General features: G+C 27.1%; 3 protein-coding genes across 3 annotated transcripts in view; 2 read left to right on the top strand and 1 right to left on the bottom strand.

The window, feature by feature from the left end:
• Nucleotides 1–20,013, top strand: part of LOC127279881 (uncharacterized) — a 110,831-nt gene that overhangs the window by 50,680 nt on the left and 40,138 nt on the right. The window lies entirely within an intron of this gene.
• On the top strand, nucleotides 845–10,581 carry LOC127279882 (uncharacterized). The gene is made up of 4 exons (XM_051302521.1): nucleotides 845–1,053; nucleotides 5,444–5,631; nucleotides 7,186–10,032; nucleotides 10,544–10,581. The coding sequence occupies exons 1-4, from the start codon at nucleotides 845–847 to the stop codon at nucleotides 10,579–10,581; spliced, it is 3,282 nt and encodes a 1,093-aa protein (XP_051158478.1).
• Nucleotides 14,586–19,923, bottom strand: LOC127279914 (uncharacterized). Its single transcript, XM_051302575.1, has 5 exons — nucleotides 19,689–19,923; nucleotides 18,708–18,777; nucleotides 16,354–16,555; nucleotides 15,560–15,751; nucleotides 14,586–14,958 (listed from the first exon to the last, which is right to left on the bottom strand). Exons 3-5 carry the CDS (start codon nucleotides 16,388–16,390, stop codon nucleotides 14,810–14,812), a joined length of 378 nt encoding a protein of 125 aa, XP_051158532.1. The 5' UTR covers nucleotides 16,391–16,555; nucleotides 18,708–18,777; nucleotides 19,689–19,923; the 3' UTR covers nucleotides 14,586–14,809.

Below are 20,013 nucleotides of genomic sequence, written 5' to 3'. Positions count from 1 at the left end.
GATGGTTCCCTGGCTACCCCGCGTACGAAGTCCTCTGTTGGGTTGAGGCAGCCCAAAAAAGCCCAAAAGCCATGTAATGATCTGAATTTTTAAATTGCCAAAGGATCTGCTCGCCGGATGGAGTCCGGGTACATAAGTTAAGCTTAGTTTGAGATTTTAAATATAGATGGCGTGAAGCGTCATCTATATTGCTAATTATTAATTTAATTGGAATAGGAGCGCTCGTGATTTCGCAAGGAAAGGTTAAAGTCAATAATGAAACGTAAATTTAAACCTTCGTAAGAAAATATATTTTAAACAAAATAAAAATCAAATAAAAAAAGAATAATTAACAATAGAAAGAGAATAAATATAATATCATTGCAGCTATATAAAACAAGTAAAAAAGAATAATAAAAATGTCTCTATATAATGCAAGAATATAATCATTGAGAAGCTATCTAGAGAATGACTAGCCAAGCTAGTCCTTCCGCTCGCTCGAAACATTCTCCGCCTTGCTCGGAGCGGTTCTGAAAAGAAACAAATTCGGAATGGTTAAAATAGCGAACACGCGCCACGAAGACGATGGTCAGGATGACCGATATTAAAATGCGCGGGTTACTTCTAGAATGTTACCCTCTAATTACGTCGCGGACGATGACTAGGGTCGTGCACGCTAGGTCGATTTTCAAATAAATCGGGGGGAAGCTAGATATGGGATTCGTTTCCCATATTCTTGCCCGACACGAAACTAGTGCATGATAATTTTCTCCACGAGTCTCCTCCACCCGAGAAGCACATCGAGATGGGGAATCGTCGTGGAGCATCGTCTTGACCAAGAGAGAAACACCTCTACTTGGCCAGGATGGTCTGGTGTGGTGTTTGTGCGTGTGAAGACCTGGTGCACCAGATTTCCACGGAAGCACCCATAGGAAATCCGGTTTACCAGGGGGAAGAAGGGAATACCCTGGTCTCTCGCAGAAGCACCTACAGAGTGACCAAGAGTATTCGGGGTCAGGATGTGGAAAGCGGGCGAAGGGTGTTACCTTGTTCGCAGAAGCACCTACAGAACAGGTACAACACCTTCTAGGAAGAGCTGGTGAACTAGGGGTCGCAGAAGCACCTACAGACTTCCGGTTCACCAGGTGAAAGAAAGGAAAGAGAAGACAGGAAAATAGATCGAGGCAGAGAGAGAGGTGAGTTCGCCGTCGGTTGGCCCGAGAAGCATCTCGAGGCCGGTTGTCGGCGAACTGAAGATTTGGAAACGTGCAGTCAGGTATATTGAACGGCGAGGAAAGAGAGCTGTGGTGCGCGCGGTAAGGGGAGAGCGCCGGCGGCGCGGCAAGCGTGCGCGTTCGTTACTCTCTACTCAGCTGGCTGCGAGAGAGCTGACTAGAGTATATCTATATGATATACTATGTAAATTTGAATTTGATTTTACGCGAATAGTTTATTATGATTTCGAAAGAAATACTTTTCTTTACACACTTCAAGATAAGATTATTGGCAAAATTTACAAAATGAAAAAAATCCAACGTGGCCTTACGTTAGGCGCCAAATGAGACGGAATAATTTGTTATTAAGAGAAATATATTAAAATAAGAAAAAATTATCAATGTTAAAATTATTCCTCACCCAGCGCGACCGGGTTCAGAGTTGCTAGGGCTCTATTTGACAATATAAAATAAAATAACAATTTTAGTTGCACGCGGACACCAGTTAATTTATTAATTAAAATCAACAAAAGACTTAAATCACAGGGAGGGAAGTTGGTGAACCCAAATACAAAATATAAAAATAAAATATTAAGCGACTTCCAGGAATATTAAATTTATTACAAAAGATCAAATAGAATATACATTAATCACTTACTTGTCCTATCAAATATGATCAAATACTCTTTTATATTGATAAAAATTGTAGAATTGGTCATTGCAGAATCGGTATTTATAATTATCAATGTATGAATAATCGGAAATTGAAGAATCGGTATTTAAAATATATTAGTCTTATAAATTAACAGAAATTGTAGAATCGGTCATTGAAGAATCGCGATATATAATAATCAATTTATGTATGATCGGAATTTGTAGAATCGGAATTTCAAATATTTTACTCTTTCATATTGATAAAAATTGTAGAATCGGTCATTGAAGAATCGAGATTTATAATTATGAATTTATAAATAATTGGACTTTGTAGAATCGGTATTTAAAACATATTATTCTTATACATTAACAGAAATTTGTAGAATCGGTCATTGAAGAATCGGGATTTATAATTATCAATTTATGTATATTTGGAATTTGTAGAATTGGTATTTCAATTATTTTATTCTTATACATTAAGAGAAATTGTAGAATCAATCATTGAAGAATCCGGATTTACAATTATTATTTTATTTATTAGCGGAATTTGTAGAATCGGTATTTCAATTTTTTTATTCTTATACATTGATAAAAATTGTAGATTCGGTCATTGAAGAATCGGGATTTATAATTATCAATTTATGTATAAGCGGATTGCAAAATTTCTATATCCACTTTTGAACATAATTTGTAGAATCGGTTTTTAAAGAATCTGGATTTTTTGTTTTACGGTTTGTTATATTTATTACTTTAACAATCTTTTTTTTAGGGTCAGTCATTGAAGAGTAGAACGTTGTGTACGGTTTTTTTTGTACAGTTGGTTGTGTAGAATCGGGTAATTGTAGGATTGAAAAAGGTTGAATTGACTTACTGTCTAGAAATTTGGTGCTGACTTTAAAGCAAGATATTTTAAGTTAAAAAAAAGAGAATTCTAACTTAGATGGTTGGAAAGCTGATAAAATTCTGCTTCTCAATGTATATCAAGACATTTTTTTTTTTGGTATTTATTACACCGAAAAAATTTCAAGAAAAAATTATGCAATTTTGTACTAATGTTTTTGACTTCCGGCATAATCTAGAAAAATGCATTGAAAAATTTGACAATTTGACAAGATAATTGCCTACTATTTGAATTTTTTTGTTTATAAATGCAATAAAAAAAATTTTGGCTTTTATGTTTTTTGAAGATTTTTTCATGCTCTTTCCAATTGTCAATTTCGTTTTTTCAATTTTTTGAATCTAATACAGGTATATACAGGTATATATATATATTTATTTTTATTTTCAAAACAAAAAGGAAGAAGATTAAGATTTTAGACGAAGATATTCTTATGCCATTTTGAATTGTCTGGATAGAGAAACGCAATGTTAAACAAAGTAATACTTATGTTATACTTATATTCCTTGGTGTAATGAAGAAAGGTATGCGTTACCTATTCAGTTTTAGACTATATTTATAGCTTTTTCACGTGATAATGGGAGAAAGAAATTATTACCTGGGTCCTCAGAGTTATTAATTAATCCTCTTTAACAGATTGCAGGTCAAGCGAACCCTCATTTGCAAAATAAAGATATATCTTTCTCTCTCCATAACTTGTTCTTCTCTCTGTCACCGCAAACACAACACGGTTGTGTACCGAATGAATGAATGAACTGGCAAATTATTATAAGTAATAATAATTGAAACATTCACTACGCTTTAAGTTAATTAAACTGTTCATTTTTATACAAAATCTTCAATAATTTAAACATAGGTACGCGGGTGCCTCGTCCGCCCGTAGAAGGTGTTTTTTTCCTCAATCCCATAGAGGTTAATCCTTATTATGAAACGAGTAGATATGCAAATTAGGTAGAAGAAGACATTCTTATGTTAACTTGTTTTGGAATGAAGAAGAAAATGCATGGTTTGAATTTGAAGAGAGATAATGCTATGTAAGTTTTATGGGAAGACAAAGTAAGGAACAGTAAGATTTTTAGACGAAGATATTCTTATGGCAGTTGTAATTGTGTAGGAAAAGATAGACAATTTTAAAGGAAGAAGTTCTTATGTTATTCTTCCTTGATAGAGGGAGAAAAGGCTAGCGTTAAATCGGTTGTTTATATGCCAAAAACCAAAGAGAGTAAGATTTTCAGAAAAAGACATTCTTATATCACTTTGGGCTAGAAGGAGAAAGAAATCATTACCTGAGTCCTCAAAGTTTATTGCCATTAACAAAGGCCCTATTGTACAAAGGGTTCATATTATCTGTATTGTATACTTTGAATATTATACGCGTGTATATATATATATATATATATATATATATATATATCTGCTATCATTGGTAAGTGCGAGTGAGAGGTAATAGTATTTAGTAGTATTTGATTCTATAATAAAGAAGGTGGTATGCTCAAGTTAGCCATGTTGTAGTCTGCTTCCTTGAGGCACGAAATTCAATTTAAGTGCGGAAAAAAATTACATATACGGTAATAATTATCAAGCAAACGCGATTTAATAAAATTTGTGACTATTACAATAAATATTCAGTTTTGTTAAGTGATTTTTTTTTTTTTTTTTTTAAATTTATTACAATAAATATTAAGTTTTGTGAAGTGAGTTGTGTTTTTTGAAATGTACTAATTTTGTGATATTATTTATTAATTTTGTTTAATAAGTGAAAAGTATTGACATTCAAAAGTGAATTAATTAAATTTTTGACTATAATAGTAAGTATACAGTATTGTTAAGTGAGTTGTATTTTTAAATTATTGTTTTTTGTGACTATAACAGTGAATACAATATTTTGTAAAGTAAGCTGTGTTTTTTGAAAATTTGTGAATTAATTATATTGTAAATAAAAAATGTAAATAGGATTAAGGAAAAGTGAAGCTTGTTCATAATATTTTTTCTTTACACAGTGAATATTATAATAATTTTCTATATACATATTTATAAAAATTGTGTGATTGTGGTGATACATTTTTTATGGTGGTTTTGGAAATTAAAATTTTTGGTCAAAAAAATGAAGTAAGAGATAATGGGATTAAATATATGAAAATGGGAAATATATAATAAAAAAATGGGATATATATGGCAATGGGAAATATAAAATGGAAAAATGGGATACATGTATAGAAATGGAAAAAGAGAGTTAGCTTTATAAATGGAAATTGCAAATTTTGTTTATGGAAAATATAAAAAATTGTTAAAATTTTCGTATTAAGTATTTAATATTTTTGTAATTATAAACCGATGTAGGATCCAGAATGTAATATTTTTGTAATTATAATCTGATATAGGAATGTTTTCATGAATTGAAAGCAATATGTTTTTACAAATTCATGAAATTATTGAGTAGATAACAATTTTCCAAATTTGTAAACATTAAAGAAACCATGGCAAACATAGAATTATCTGTTAATTTAAGTGAGGTAGATTTTAGGATCATAGTTGATCAAAAGGAAATGTTGAATGATAATCATATGCATGAATTTCAAAAATTGTTGAAAAGAGAATCAAATAATGTATTTAATATGCAAAGCACGTTATTAGTGCAAATGTTTGATTTTATTATTCCTATTAGTAGAGATAAAAAGCATATTCAAATACTTTTTAGTGGTTCTTTGAATTATGGGCACTGGATATGCACATATTACGATGGAGCAAGACTTAATATTTATGACAGTCTTAATCGAGGACGTTTAAATCAAGATGAGAGAGAGTATTTGCTTAGATTATATCCTTTCAAACCAGTTGTAGTTTTTTGGGCAGTTCATCCACAAGCGGTCGGTAGTGTTGATTGTGGTATATTTGCAATAGCGTTTGCAACAACAGTTTTTTTCAATGAGATGCCGAACACCCTCGATTATGTTTATGAAAAAATGAGAGATCATTTAAATTTTATGTTTAGGAATAATAGTTTAATTCCTTTTCCTGCTAAAAAAACTTCCCAGAATAGACGTTTTTTTATAGAAGGAGATTGGGATTGCCTTGTTATCGATAGAAAGGAAGAATTAATTCAGAAAAAATTAAATACTTATATCATTTCAAATGAAAAAAATAACTACGAACAAATAGGAAATATTGAAAATAAAAATAATATTTCAGCTGAAGTATTTAAAAAGAATCAAGTAGAGCTTGAATTTAATTACAGAAAAAAAATAACATCAAATATTAAATTATGTTCTTTGTCTGAAAAAAGTAATAAAAAAATTGATTTTACTAAAAAGAAAGATATTATTTTAAATAACGTAATTCCATCAACTATAATGGTTAATGGAGATTCAATTGAAATAAAAAATAAGATCTATGTAGGTTTAGAAAACCATCGTAAATTGTTATTAGATAGAACAGTAAGTATTGAAGAAGAAGAAAATTCTTCAATGGTTGTAGTTGAAAATAGTTCTTTAGATATTATAAAAAATGATAGTAGGAAATTAAATTTGAAGACTGAAACTGATATGTTAAATAATTTTGATAAATTAAATCATTCTTCTGAAAATCATAAAAAAAGTAAAGCCGAATATCAGAAAGCTTATCGTGAAAGAATAAAAATGAAAAAAATGAATGAAATAAAACTTTCTAAAGAAAACAATGCTAAATATCAGAAAGCATTTCGTAACAGATTTTTAAAAAATAATGTTATTGAATCAAGTTCTTTGTCTCCTTCTTCAAGTGGTGTAAACTTTTTGGAAAAAAATATTGAAAGTAACAAAAGAAATGATAATAATTTCTTAAGTAGTGACCTTTCATTAATTTCAAATATAAATGTTAATTTGAAAACAAAAAATAATAATTTCTTAAGTTTGCACAATTCAGATCCATTATTGTTAGATAATATAGAAAATGTGGAAAATGAATTGAATTCCTTGGTAAATATGGCGAAAAAAAAAGAAGATGATAAAAAATGTTATCACAAGCTAAAGTGTAAACGTAAAATAAATATGTCAATAAATGAAATAAATAAAAATTATAAAAAAGTAAAAAAATGTGATCCAGAAAATGAATTTTATATTGAAAATTATTTGGGTTCGATGAATTATTGTTGCACTCATTGTCAGGCTAAGCATTTTAAAGATGAATTAGTTAATGCAAAAAAGTACTCATGTAATGATTGTTGTGGCCATGGTGGTGTTTTTCTGCCTACAGTTGAATATCCAAATGAATTAAGAATATTGTTAGAAGGACATCATGAAAAATCTGCTCATTTCAGAAGAAATATAAGAGCATATAATAATTCCTTTTCTTTTGCTTCTTTAAATGCTAATGTAGTTAAATTTAATGGTAGAAGACAAGGACCATTTTGTTATAAAATACAAGGTCAAATTTATTATCAAATAAATAGTGCATTATTTCCAGAAAAAGATGAAGATCCATGTTTTGGACAATTATTTATATATGATCCAGAAGACTCTATTCGTTATAGATTGAAACATAATGAAATATTAGATGAACAAATTTTACAAATTATAGAAAGACTAATGAGAGATGATAATGTATATACGAAATCTTTGTTGATGATGTCTGAAGTTATTAAAATAGAAACTGAATTAGCAAGAAAAAATAAAGGTGAAATTCCTGATTTGCAATTACTATTTACATTGAAAAAAGGTGTAGATAAAAAAAGGTACAATTTTCAAAGATGCAATGAAGTAGCTGCAATTTTTAATACGAATTCAGAGGGTGAAATTCCGGAATCTTATATTACGGTTTATAATAAATCCAACAAACAATTACAAGTCGTAAGTAATTTAGATCCTAATGTTGAACCTTGGATATATCCAATATTTTATCCACTAGGGAATAAAGGTTATTCTATAGATATGATTCGTAGAGACAGCGATAAAAGAAACAGAAATCATACAATTTCAAGATCTGCTTACATAAAATATAAAATAGCTATAAGAGATAATGAATTTAATCAATTTTTATTAGGAGGTAGATTATTTCAACAGTGGGTGGTTGATAATTATGTCAAAATTGAAAAAGATAGATTGAAGTTTTGTGCAAATAATCAAGGTCAATTGAGAAGTGAAACATATAAAGGATTAATTGATTATTTATATAATGAAGAGTCGAAAAGTGACGTACATGTTGGAAAAATGTTAATACTCCCCTCCACATTCATAGGGTCACCTCGCAATATGATGCAACAATATCAGGATTCTATGGCTATTGTAGGGCATCATGGTAGGCCAGATTTATTCATTACAATGACCTGTAATCCACATTGGAAAGAAATTCAAGAAAATCTAATGCCTTTTCAATCTGCTTCCGATAGACCTGATATTGTGGCAAGAGTTTTTTCTTTAAAAGTAAAACATTTAATTAAAACTATTGTCGATGATAAGTTATTTGGAGAGGTAAAATCTTTTGTTTATGTTATTGAGTTTCAAAAACGGGGGTTACCGCATATTCATTTGTTGGTTATATTGACCGAAAATTGTAAAATATTATCACCAGAAAGTGTTGATCAGTATATTTCAGCAGAAATTCCTGACGAAAACGTTAATCCAAAATTGCACAAAATTATAATGCAAAATAATATTCATGGTCCTTGTGGAGATTGGTGTATAGTTGATGGAAAGTGTTCTAAAAATTTTCCAAAAAATTTTGAAGAAAATACAACATTTGAAACGAACAATTATGTTCTTTATCGTAGAAGAAATACAGGTAAAACTTATAATAGACCAAATGGGTATAATGTTGATAATAGGTTTGTTGTACCTTTTTGTCCTAAACTTTCAGAAATATTTAATTGTCATATTAATGTGGAAGTTGTGTCAAGTATTAAGTCGGTAAAATATTTATATAAGTACATTTATAAAGGGCATGACGCTGCTTCTATTATTATTACGAATAGTAATGGTGAATCTGTTATCAATCATGATGAAATTAATCATTATGAAGAAAATAGATATGTTGGTCCTGTTGAAGCTGTTTGGAGAATTTTGAGCAAACCTTTAGGAAAAAAGAGTCATAGTATTAATCGTTTACCTGTTCATTTACCAAATGAACAAAATGTTCTTATACATACAGATGAAGGTAACAGTAAAATTTCTTTTGATTTAAAAAAGACATCAAAACTATTAGAATTTTTTGAATTAAATAAACGCGATAAAAATGCTAATCAGTATTATTATTCGGAAATTCCAGAACATTATACATGGATACAAAAAAGTTTGCAATGGAAAAGAAGATTACGCAAGGAAAAGGTATTAGGAAGAATGTATTCTGTTAGTCCATCGCAAGTAGAATTATTTCATTTGAGATTACTATTGCTAACATGTAAAGGGGCTACTTCATTTGAAAATTTGAGAACAGTAAATGGAGTTATTCATGAAACATTTACTTCTACGTGTCTAGCACTGGGACTCATAGAAGATGATTATGAGTGGACTAGAACAATAGAAGAAGCTGCAATTTGGATGATGCCTCATGCACTTCGCAAGTTATTCGTAAGAATTTTGATTCATTGTCATCCAGTACATCCTTATGAATTGTGGGAACGATTTAAAAGTGAAATGTCTGAAGATTTAAAAAAAAATAATATTTCTGCAGCAGAAGATGAAGCTTATAGAAATATAAAGACATTGTTGTCTAATGAAGGATACAGTTTAAATCATTTTGAAGGCATGCTTGAGATTGAAGAGGAAGAAGTACTTTTAGAGAGAAATAATGATATTGACATCATAGATCATAATGCTTTGGGTCTAGAAAAATATAATAATTTAAACTTTAAACAAAAATGTATTGTTGATCATATTATGAAAGCAGTTGATGATTCATCAAAGAACATTTGTAGATATATATACGTTGACGGTGCTGGAGGTTCTGGAAAAACTTTTTTGTATAAAACATTATGGCATTTATTGCTAAGTAGAGGAAGAAAAGTATGTAATATGGCATTTACTGGAATAGCTGCCACTTTACTTCCGTGCGGGAAAACTGTTCATAAAATACTGGGTTTACCTGTTCCTCTATTTAGCGATTCACATTCAAATATTAAAGTGCAATCAAAGGAAGGAAATTATCTTAAAGAAATTGACGTTTTCATTTGGGATGAAGCACCAATGGCTCCAAAGTATGCCTTGGAAATAATGGACAGACTATTAATGGATTTAATGAAATCATCTGAACCTTTTGGGGGTAAAGTTTTAATTTTGGGAGGAGATTTCAGACAAATTTTACCTATTAAAGATCGAGGTACAAAATCTGAAATTTTAAATTTATCAATTAAGTATAGTAAACTTTGGAAGAAATTTACAAAATTTACATTGTCAGAAAATATGAGAGCTTTGCCAGAAGAAACAGAATTTGTAGATTTCTTACTTAGAATTGGAAACGGACAATTGAATAAAAATGGTGATAATATTTTATTACCAAAAAAAATTATTCAACCAAAAGATGCAGATATTGCCAATGATACGTATGGTCACTATATAAAAAATAAACAATTTCAAGACATGGCACTCTGTGCAATATTATCATCTAGAAATGTTGATGTTGATGAAATAAACAAGAGAGTAGTAAATTTATTAAATAAGGATAAAGAAAAAATATATAAAAGTATTGATTCTACTGAAAATTGTGATAATGGTAATTATCATGAAGTTATTTTACCAGAATATTTAAATACACTTTCACCATCATGTTTACCACCACATGAACTGCATTTAAGAATCTATTCTATTGTCATGCTTATTCGAAATCTTAGTATTAATGAAGGATTATGCAATGGGACAAGATTGCTAATTTTAGATTTATTAAACAACGTTATGAAATGTCAAATTTTAACAGGAGACAAATGTGGAAATATTATATTTTTACATCGCATTACTTTATATTGTGAAAATGTGTATCCTTTTGCATTTAGAAGAAGGCAGTTCCCTGTTAAATTAGCGTTTGCTATGACTATAAATAAATCTCAAGGACAAACTTTTAAGAAAATAGCCATCGACTTAAGAAGAGATGTATTTAATCATGGTCAGTTATACGTCGCATTGTCGAGAGTATGTTCTTTCGATTCAATAAAAGTATATTTAGGATATAATAGAGTTGATAAGTATATTAAAAATATTGTTTATAAAGAAATTTTAAATGATAATGATGGATGATTATATTATGGGCTTCCAACAATAAATTAGATAACATGTCATATTATTTTATAAAATTAAAAATATCGAATCCAATATAACGAAAAGAAGGTAAAAAGTTTATAATTTTTTTTCAAAATTACCATATAGAGGTTTTTGGGGTTGCTGATTACAAAGGTGTCCGATTTTCTAAATGTAAAATAGCGAATCGAAAACAACAAACATTAAAATTAAGAAGTTATAAATCCAGATGTTCATTATATGAATATTTTGCTTTTTCTTTGCAATCAGCAAAGAAATTTGCTTCTTTGTAGCGGAAGCATTAACATTAAAAGAACTATTCATTGATTAATTTTTGACGGAAAAAAGATTTTATTATAAAGTAAATATGATTCTTAAGAAATAAATAAATTTGACTGAAAAAAGTGAATTTTACGGCTTTAATTCATAATTAATGAAACCAAAAACTGAAATTATTTTTTTTTTGCTTTTGACAATGAAAGAAATGTGGTAACAGTGTTTTTGTAATTTTATTCTTACTTTTTCGTCGGGAAATTAATATATTGGAAAGGGCTCTATGACATTAAAGAATGACATTTTTATTTTTCATTTAAGATATTGTAGAATATTTTTGGATTATAATATGTGAACTGGAGAGTGGGAGTGGCCTACTCAAAAAGGAATGTATTTATATTTGTATAGAGATATATTTATAAATTTTTTAAAAATGGTTTAAACAAATTTTCTTTTATATAGAAGTATATTATATTATATGATCCCGTTTGTTGAGAACACGATAACTCGAAGAGATATTAAGGAATCTGGGTAAAAATTCCTGGGTATATTTACCATATTAATATCTCAAAATTGTCGAGAAGATTTTTGAAAGTCTTAAGGTATCACATCGGTAAAACCGTTTTCTATAGATTTTCTTGAAAATTTTACCATATGTTCTTATTATCATTCTTGACAAATTTGCAAAATATGAAGAATTTTCACCGTACGAAACCAGAGATATTAGCAATCAAAGTTGCTTATTTTGCATGGGAGACGGGACTAATGTATGGGGGAGAAGTACATTTTCATAAATATCATCAGAAGTTTTCTATAAATTTTTTTCAAAAACTAATGTTGAATTCACGAATAAATTTGGAACTAAAATATACAAAAAAATTTATAGTTTACCGTGCCGTTTATTTGTAATTATAAATTAAAAATTCTATTTCATGACGTCATTTGCAATATATAGCACACCCGCCACTTTGATGTGGCAACATTGCAGGATGGTAACATTAGTTAGAGAGAGACAGTAGTCCACAGTAGTCAAAGCGAGACTTATAGCGACGTTGTCAAACCTCCTACTCCTTCCAATCGCTGCTAGTGTGGGGTATACGTGTACGAGTGTATTTGTAGAAGTAGGTACAGTATGGGCTGAGAGTATAGGGAGTTGAGGGCGAAAGTATAGTGCGGGAAGTATTAATGCGAACTACAAACTTTTGACTCCGATTAGTGCCGATGTGATACCTTAAAAAAAAAAATTTTTTACTTTTATCCAAAAATTCATTTTTTTCAAAAAAAAATTGTTTTGTTGGATAATAAAGTTAATATATGATAAAATTTTACTCTTTGCATGAAGACAAATCGATTAGTCAATATAAAGTATAAATTATATTATAATTTAGAGAATGAATAACAATTAATGTCGAAAAATTGACATTTCTATTAAAAATTAAATTTTTTATTTAAAATTATATTAAGTATAAATAAAGTATATATTTTATTGAAAATTAATATCAATCACAATTAAATCTGGAAAATTCACTTTTTTATTGAAATTTGTTTATTTAATCAAAATTATGTTACTATGTAATAAAATATTATTCATTATAATAAGAATTAATCAATAAATAATTCTTGCATCGTAAAGAGACAGTCAGGGTTTTGATATACCCTTAAAAAACCCAACATTTTACCCCAAAATGTCTAAATGAAACGAAAGTCTTTTTTCTCTTTGTCTCACTATGATTATTTTATGTTTATGCGGTCGCTGAATCCGAATCTGAAGCCTATTTAACCCCACCATGTCATGGTTGTGATATAACCACAAAAAAACAAAATTGACCCAAGAAATGTTGAAATGATGATAAATTCTCATCTTTAAGTCTCACTACGACTGCTTTATATTTTTTGAATGCGGATCTAAAGCCTGTTTAAGTATATCATCTCAAGGTTTTGACATAACCTCAAGAAAACCAAAATTGAACTCAAAAATTTTGAAATCAGGAAAAATTCTTATCTGTAAGTCGGACTCTATTTAACCCATTCACGTCAGAATTTTGAAAAAAATTCGAAAAACCCCAGAAATATAAAGCAGTCATAATGAGACAAAGAGATAAGAATGTTTCTTGATTTCTAAATTTTGTGGTAAAATTTTTGGTTTTTTAGGGTCATTTTAAAACCCTGACGTGATCAAGTTAAATAAACTTCAGATACGCTTTTAGCGTCCCCAAAAACATGAAGTAGTCATGGTAAGTCATAGGGATAAGAATTTTTCATGATTTAAAATTTTTTTGGTCTAATTTTGGTTTTCTTAAGGATATGTGTAAACCCTGACGTGATGGGATGAAACAGGCTTCAGATTCGGTTTCAGGGACCTCGAAAACTTAAAGTAGGCATTGTCTGGTCAAAAGATCAAAATATGAATTTTTTGTATGCCAGTGTTGTAATTGTTACATTATAACAAATGTTATTTAATATTTATAAGGATTTTATTATGAATATTTTTATTATAAAACATAAGTAACTTATTATGGAAAAAAGAAATACATAGTGTGGTAACGATTTATAAAAAAATGATTTTCTGAATTTTATGACTTTTTCTTCGAAATATTATTAATTTCTATTTCAATAAAATTTTTTTTAAGTTAACATATGACTTCCGTCCATATTAATATTTTTTAATCCAGTATGGCTAAGATTTTAAGTTATATTAATGCCTAAAAAGCTTCCAAGTTTCACTTCAATATGTCAAACTGCTTTTGCGTGAATCGCGATCGAAATTTTGTGGACAGACACACATGCATACATACATACATACATACAGACATTTTTTTCTTATTAGTGTTTCCAAATCATTAAGGATATATGAAAAATAAATATTTAAACAATTTTCAATTCTATGTAATGTGCAGACAAAAGTCTGATTTTATTTATAAGGAGGATATACATATATATATATATATATATATATTATAGATATTTAGAGTAGAAAACAAATTCCAAATTTATATATTAACAGTACGAAGATTTAACAATTTTTAAGTACTACGATTAAACAAAACCAAATTATCAATGTCACTAGCAAAAAATATCACAAAATCAAATGATAGTGATCATTAAAAAACATAAATTTGAGCACTTTATGGTAGTCATATTTGTGTGTAAAATTAAGTAAGTATATATACTATAGCTATTTGTGGTAGAAAATAAATTCTAAATTAATATATCGTTATTACGAAAATTTAACTAATTTTGTGAACTACGATTAAACAAAATTAAATTCTAATCATGATTAACAAAAATATGACAAAATCAAATAATACTGATCATTAAGAAACTTAAATTTGAGCACTTTATGGTAATCACATTTGTGTGTAATATTAAGTTAGTATATATACTATAGCTATTTGTGGCAGAAAACAAATTCTAAATTAATATATCGTTAGTACGTAAATTTAACCAATTTTGAGTACTACGATTAAACAAAACTAAATTCTAATCATGATTAACAAAAATATAACAAAATGAAATAATACTCTAACAACTTGAATTAATTAACTGAATTAAGAACTTAAATTTGAATAATTTATGGTAATCAATGTGTAAAATTAAGTTTCGATATCTTCTCTATGCAATTGTCCTTCGTTGACTCTCTTAAGTTCTCGATAGCCTGCAATGACTTCTTTTAGAGGAAGTTGATCCCTACCTAATGGTTGAATATCACTTTCTGAGTCCAATTGAAGATAAATTCTTCCTCCTATAGAAAGAAAAGAATTAATAAACTTCAACAGAAATGAATTAGGAATATTGAATTAATAAAATTAATAATGATGATAGTTATTGATAATTTGTAATGAATAAGTATTATTTTCTTATGGGATTTTTGAGGAAAATCAAAGCCTCGAAATACTAGAAACTATTTCTTGGAAATTTCAATTTTAATTTATTTTCAAATAATGAATCGCATGAATTTTAAAAAATTTAATTTTTTTCCAAAAATAATATTTTGAAAGTGTTCAAAAATACCTTTTTCTTAATTTTAATATTAAAAAATAAATGTCTAAACAATGCTAGAAAATCATTGTCGGAAGTTAAATATCGATGGTTGGAAATTTGTTTTTATGTGTACATTCCTTATTAGAAAACGAGTATTTATGAAAATTGAAATAAATACTTTACACAAGGTAAACTTTTGGTATAAATCGCCAATTGGGTACATATGGTTGTGGGTCAGTAACAAATGGAAACTTTAAATTAGAAGTGAGAATAGCTTCATTTCGAAACACTTTAACTTGCCAAAAATGTGATGCTGTTCAATTAACCGGAAAAGTTCAAACACAAGGTGTAATTAAGTATACCTTGTGTTTGAACTTTTCCGGTTAATTGAACAGCATCACATTTTTGGCAAGTTAAAGTGTTTCGAAATGAAGCTATTCTCACTTCTAATTTAAAGTTTCCATTTGTTACTGACCCACAACCATATGTACCCAATTGGCGATTTATACCAAAAGTTTGGAATACAAATTTGCTTTTGATGTATGCACAAAGTTCTGAAAGTTAAAGAACATATTAGAAAATGCTTTAAAACAATTTCATAAGAAAATTAAAATTTGATACTTTGTTTTCATACTATGTTTATTAAAATATTCTTAGATTTTTTTATATTTAATTAAAAAATAGCCAAAATAACGCGTGTATAGTTTCTAATTATGTCATTAAATATTTAAGAATATTGTCTATAATTTTCAAATTTTTTTATAGAAAATATATTGAACCGGTGTTAATTGAAATTTACTTTAAAGAAAACTTAGCCTCAAATAAGAATACATAGAAATTGGACACAAAATGCGTACAAAATTAATATTTTCATTTTCATATCTTGAAGCAGTTGAAAAATTAACGTTACTAACGTTAACTAATATTAATTTAATATTAGTATCAAAAAAATTTCTGCAGTATTTTGTCAAAGAAATTTTTTGGAACTAAAGTTAGAATAACGTTAGTAATATAAACTAGCGTTAACTTTTGCAGTTGGGGATTGTTAAAAATAGTTAGATCCCTTTCCTACCACCAATATTTTACGTAATTTATGAACGATCGTTTGTACATTTTTATACATAGTTAAAAAAGTATAATAAATAATATAAATTACTTATAACTTGATTTTCGAAATGGATAATATCACCCATATCCACATCAGGAATATTAGAGGTTTCTTCGTCCTCTGGCACATGATGCACTCCTAAGTCATTAATGATTGTGGTTGGAAAAATTTGTAATTCAAACGTAACGTTTCCATGATTGAATTCTGGTTTTGTTGGAACTCGCGAGCATGCACCATCAATATGTACAATCTAAAATTTTTAAAAATATTTTCTAATATTAATGGTAGTAGTTAAAACGAAATACATTTTTAATTATATGAAATTGTTAAGTGAAATAAAAATATACACAGAAAGAACTTGAACTTATTTTTGTTGCAACTGAAAAATAGTCTTGTTAAATGACATAGAACGTGGCGCCATATACCTTACTAATTTTTAATGCGTTTCAAATTGAGTATGAATTTGCTACTCAATTTAAGAACAAGTTTTTTCAGTGTACGGAATATAAAATTTTTAGTGAAATAAAATATTGAAATGGTAACAATTTTTAAATGCTGAAGAATTTGAAATATAGTAAAATTTAAAAATGTGATATAATTTGAAATTGTATTAAAATTGAAATTCATTCAAAAATGCAATTTCTAAATTGTTCTTTAACATAAAAAAAAAAGATTGAAAATTTAATTTAAATTGTGAATGAAATATTATATTGTATAAAAATTTTAAAATTCACAAAAAAATGTTTTTATTAAAAATGCGTAATTATTAGAGTGAAAAAATTAAATTACAGGAACTTCAAAATACAATCAGGATTTTGAGATAAAATTTCTCAAGTGGACCAACGGAAACAGGGCGCGCAACGTCTAATTTTGAATTCAATTTCTCGCAAACACATTTTTCTCCAATTCTAAAATTTATATATTTCATTGTAAAAATATTAATTTTTATTGAAATTATTTATAAGTAAATTAAAAACACTAAAATTTGTCAAAATTCAATAATAAAAATGAATTTTGAAAAAAGTGATTGAAAATTTTTTTTTGAAAAATTTTTTGTAAGCAGAAAAAATTACGTCAAAAATTCTTTAAAAACCAATTCAAACTATACTCTGAAATTCACATATTTTATTGAAAGAAATTTTACATTCTCAAAAAAATTATTTTAAAAAATAAAATACTAACATTTGTCAAAATTCCAAAAGAAAATATAATTTTAGAAAAAGGGGTTGGAAATTTTGTTTAAACATCCAAAGTATGTGGAAGATACTTTAAAATCCTGTTTTGATTGACTTATAGAAATTTTAAAATTACAGTATTTTTGAAAATAAAAATTTTCACAACCTCTACTTCTGAAATTGTTTTTCAAAACAAATAATATTTTAGTGCATTACGATATAAAAACTTAGGTAAGTTACTTTAATGATTAGGCTTAATTTAGCCAAACATGCTATGCGAAAAGAAACCTAAGCAGCAAAGTGACTTACTAAAATTTTATATCGTATGCAGTTTAAACATTTGTTGTTCTCCTATAGAACAACAATTTGTGAAAATATTAAAGAAACATTCCTTTTAAATACTCTAATAATTGTTTCGTAAATTTTAATTTTTATCAACTACGTTAAATAATTCCATAAGTCCATGTCTACTTTATTAAAAAAGTTTTATTATTTACCAAAATGTAGTTTTGAAAACTAATAATGTAGTTGGAACTATAAAATATAGAAATTATTTTGAAATTCTTGAAATCAATAAAACAAATAGAAATAAATTAAGTAAAGAAATGATTAATTCAACCAATATTTATTTGACTACATAATGATATTTTTATTTTTTGAATAATTTTTTTTTTTTAACTTTATTAAATGTTAAAAAATAAAATTAACAGAGTCAAAGAATAATAAAAAATGTTTTTGCTTGTCTTATGTAGAGAAATATGTCTCTCTACTTCATTTATGTGGTCAGTGCCCCATATTACGCATTGAATTTTCTTCCCTGCATCATTATTTAAAAAGAATTTCATTAATTCTGTTCTTCCCATGTTTTTCCGTGGAATTATGGATTCTATAAATCCAATAATTTCCCTGTAACATTTCATGAAACAACGTTATGGACTGAATATAAATATATATTATTTTGAAAATATTATTTTTATTTATAAATTCATTTATAAATTCATTCATTCATTATTACTATATATAATATATGGTATTATATGTTATATATATTATTATATTTATTATTATTATATTATTATTATACCTTGTATGAAGTTTTTCCATGAATTTATGAATAAAAAAAATGTATATATATGTAATATATAATTTATTTATTTAAACATATAATATATTTATATTACTATTATTATTATGAAAATTTATAAATATATAATTTATAAAACTTACACCGTCCTATCCCAAAACTGTATGGCCTCTATTGCTTCGTTAGAAGTAAAATCCATTTTTTTTTATTTTGCTGAAAGATAATAATATTTTTATAATATTAAATTAATAAATAATATAAATAATTGTGCAAATGAACACTTATTATTATAACGTTATTCACATTTAAATTTCTCCAGAAATTTATGTAAGAAGAACTTTTTTTTAGTACAATTTGAAAATGATAGTCCCAAATGTATACAAAGGGAAGATAATACTGATGGAATCTAAATTACATTCTGAGAAATTATGTTTTTCTTTGGCGTACTTTATTTCAATATTAGTGACCTATTCTCCGCAGTTATTTTTCTTTCTATAGTTACATTTTAAAATCTTAAAGTTTCTAAATGTCTTAAAAGTGAGGAAATATTATATTTAATTGAAATAGAAAATTATTGTTAGATACATTTTCTTTATATAAATAGAATTTTATCTTTATTTCAATTAATTCAAATTTATTTTTGTAACAATTTAATGTAGTTCAAAAAATTAATGAATCAATAAATAAATTATTTATATAATTATAATATAAATCACTATTGGTAATTTTTTTACTTCCCACAAAGTAGTTGAAATATTTGTATAAAAGAACTATAATAGTAAATTATATAGAATACGTAAAATGAAATTTATATATATTTATATATAATTCTAACATATTTTATATGTACATATTTATGTATTTCTATAATTTACAAATAAATTATATAAATACATAAATATGTACATATAAAATACGTTTGAATTATATATATATATATCTACATATATATATATATATATATATATATATATGTATTTTTTATTTTACGTATTCTATATAATTTATTATTATAGTTCTTTTATAAAAATATTAATATATATATATGTATGTGTTTGTGTGTGTAAATATTAAAGAAAATTAAAAATTATGAAACACGATAGAAAATTTAATATCTTGCTTACCTCTTTCAATTGCCCTTTGTGCACTGACGGTGACAAATCACTTACTGAAACTAAATTTGGTCGATTCCAAGATGTGTAACATATACCAAATTTCAAAAAAGAAAGGTAGGGATATTATGGGATGTATAGCGCATGTCATTAAAGACTTATATTAAAAAAAAGACATATATATGTATATAGTACGAGAGATTTTGAATCACGCAGTAGAAGGAGTAAGTAATAGATACACGATAAAGACGCACTTATGTGGAACGTTTGCTTTTTCTAATGTTATTGAAGTTTACCTTATTGTATAATTACTGTTTCGCTCAATGCTACTTGGCTG

This window comes from Leptopilina boulardi, unplaced genomic scaffold (assembly GCF_019393585.1).
Source record: "Leptopilina boulardi isolate dan_hultmark-lab unplaced genomic scaffold, ZJU_Lbou_2.1 LbouV2_224, whole genome shotgun sequence".
Classification (NCBI taxonomy): domain Eukaryota; kingdom Metazoa; phylum Arthropoda; class Insecta; order Hymenoptera; family Figitidae; genus Leptopilina; species Leptopilina boulardi.
The sequence above is the reverse complement of the archived record's forward strand: the minus strand, read 5'-3'. Positions and strand labels throughout refer to the sequence as shown.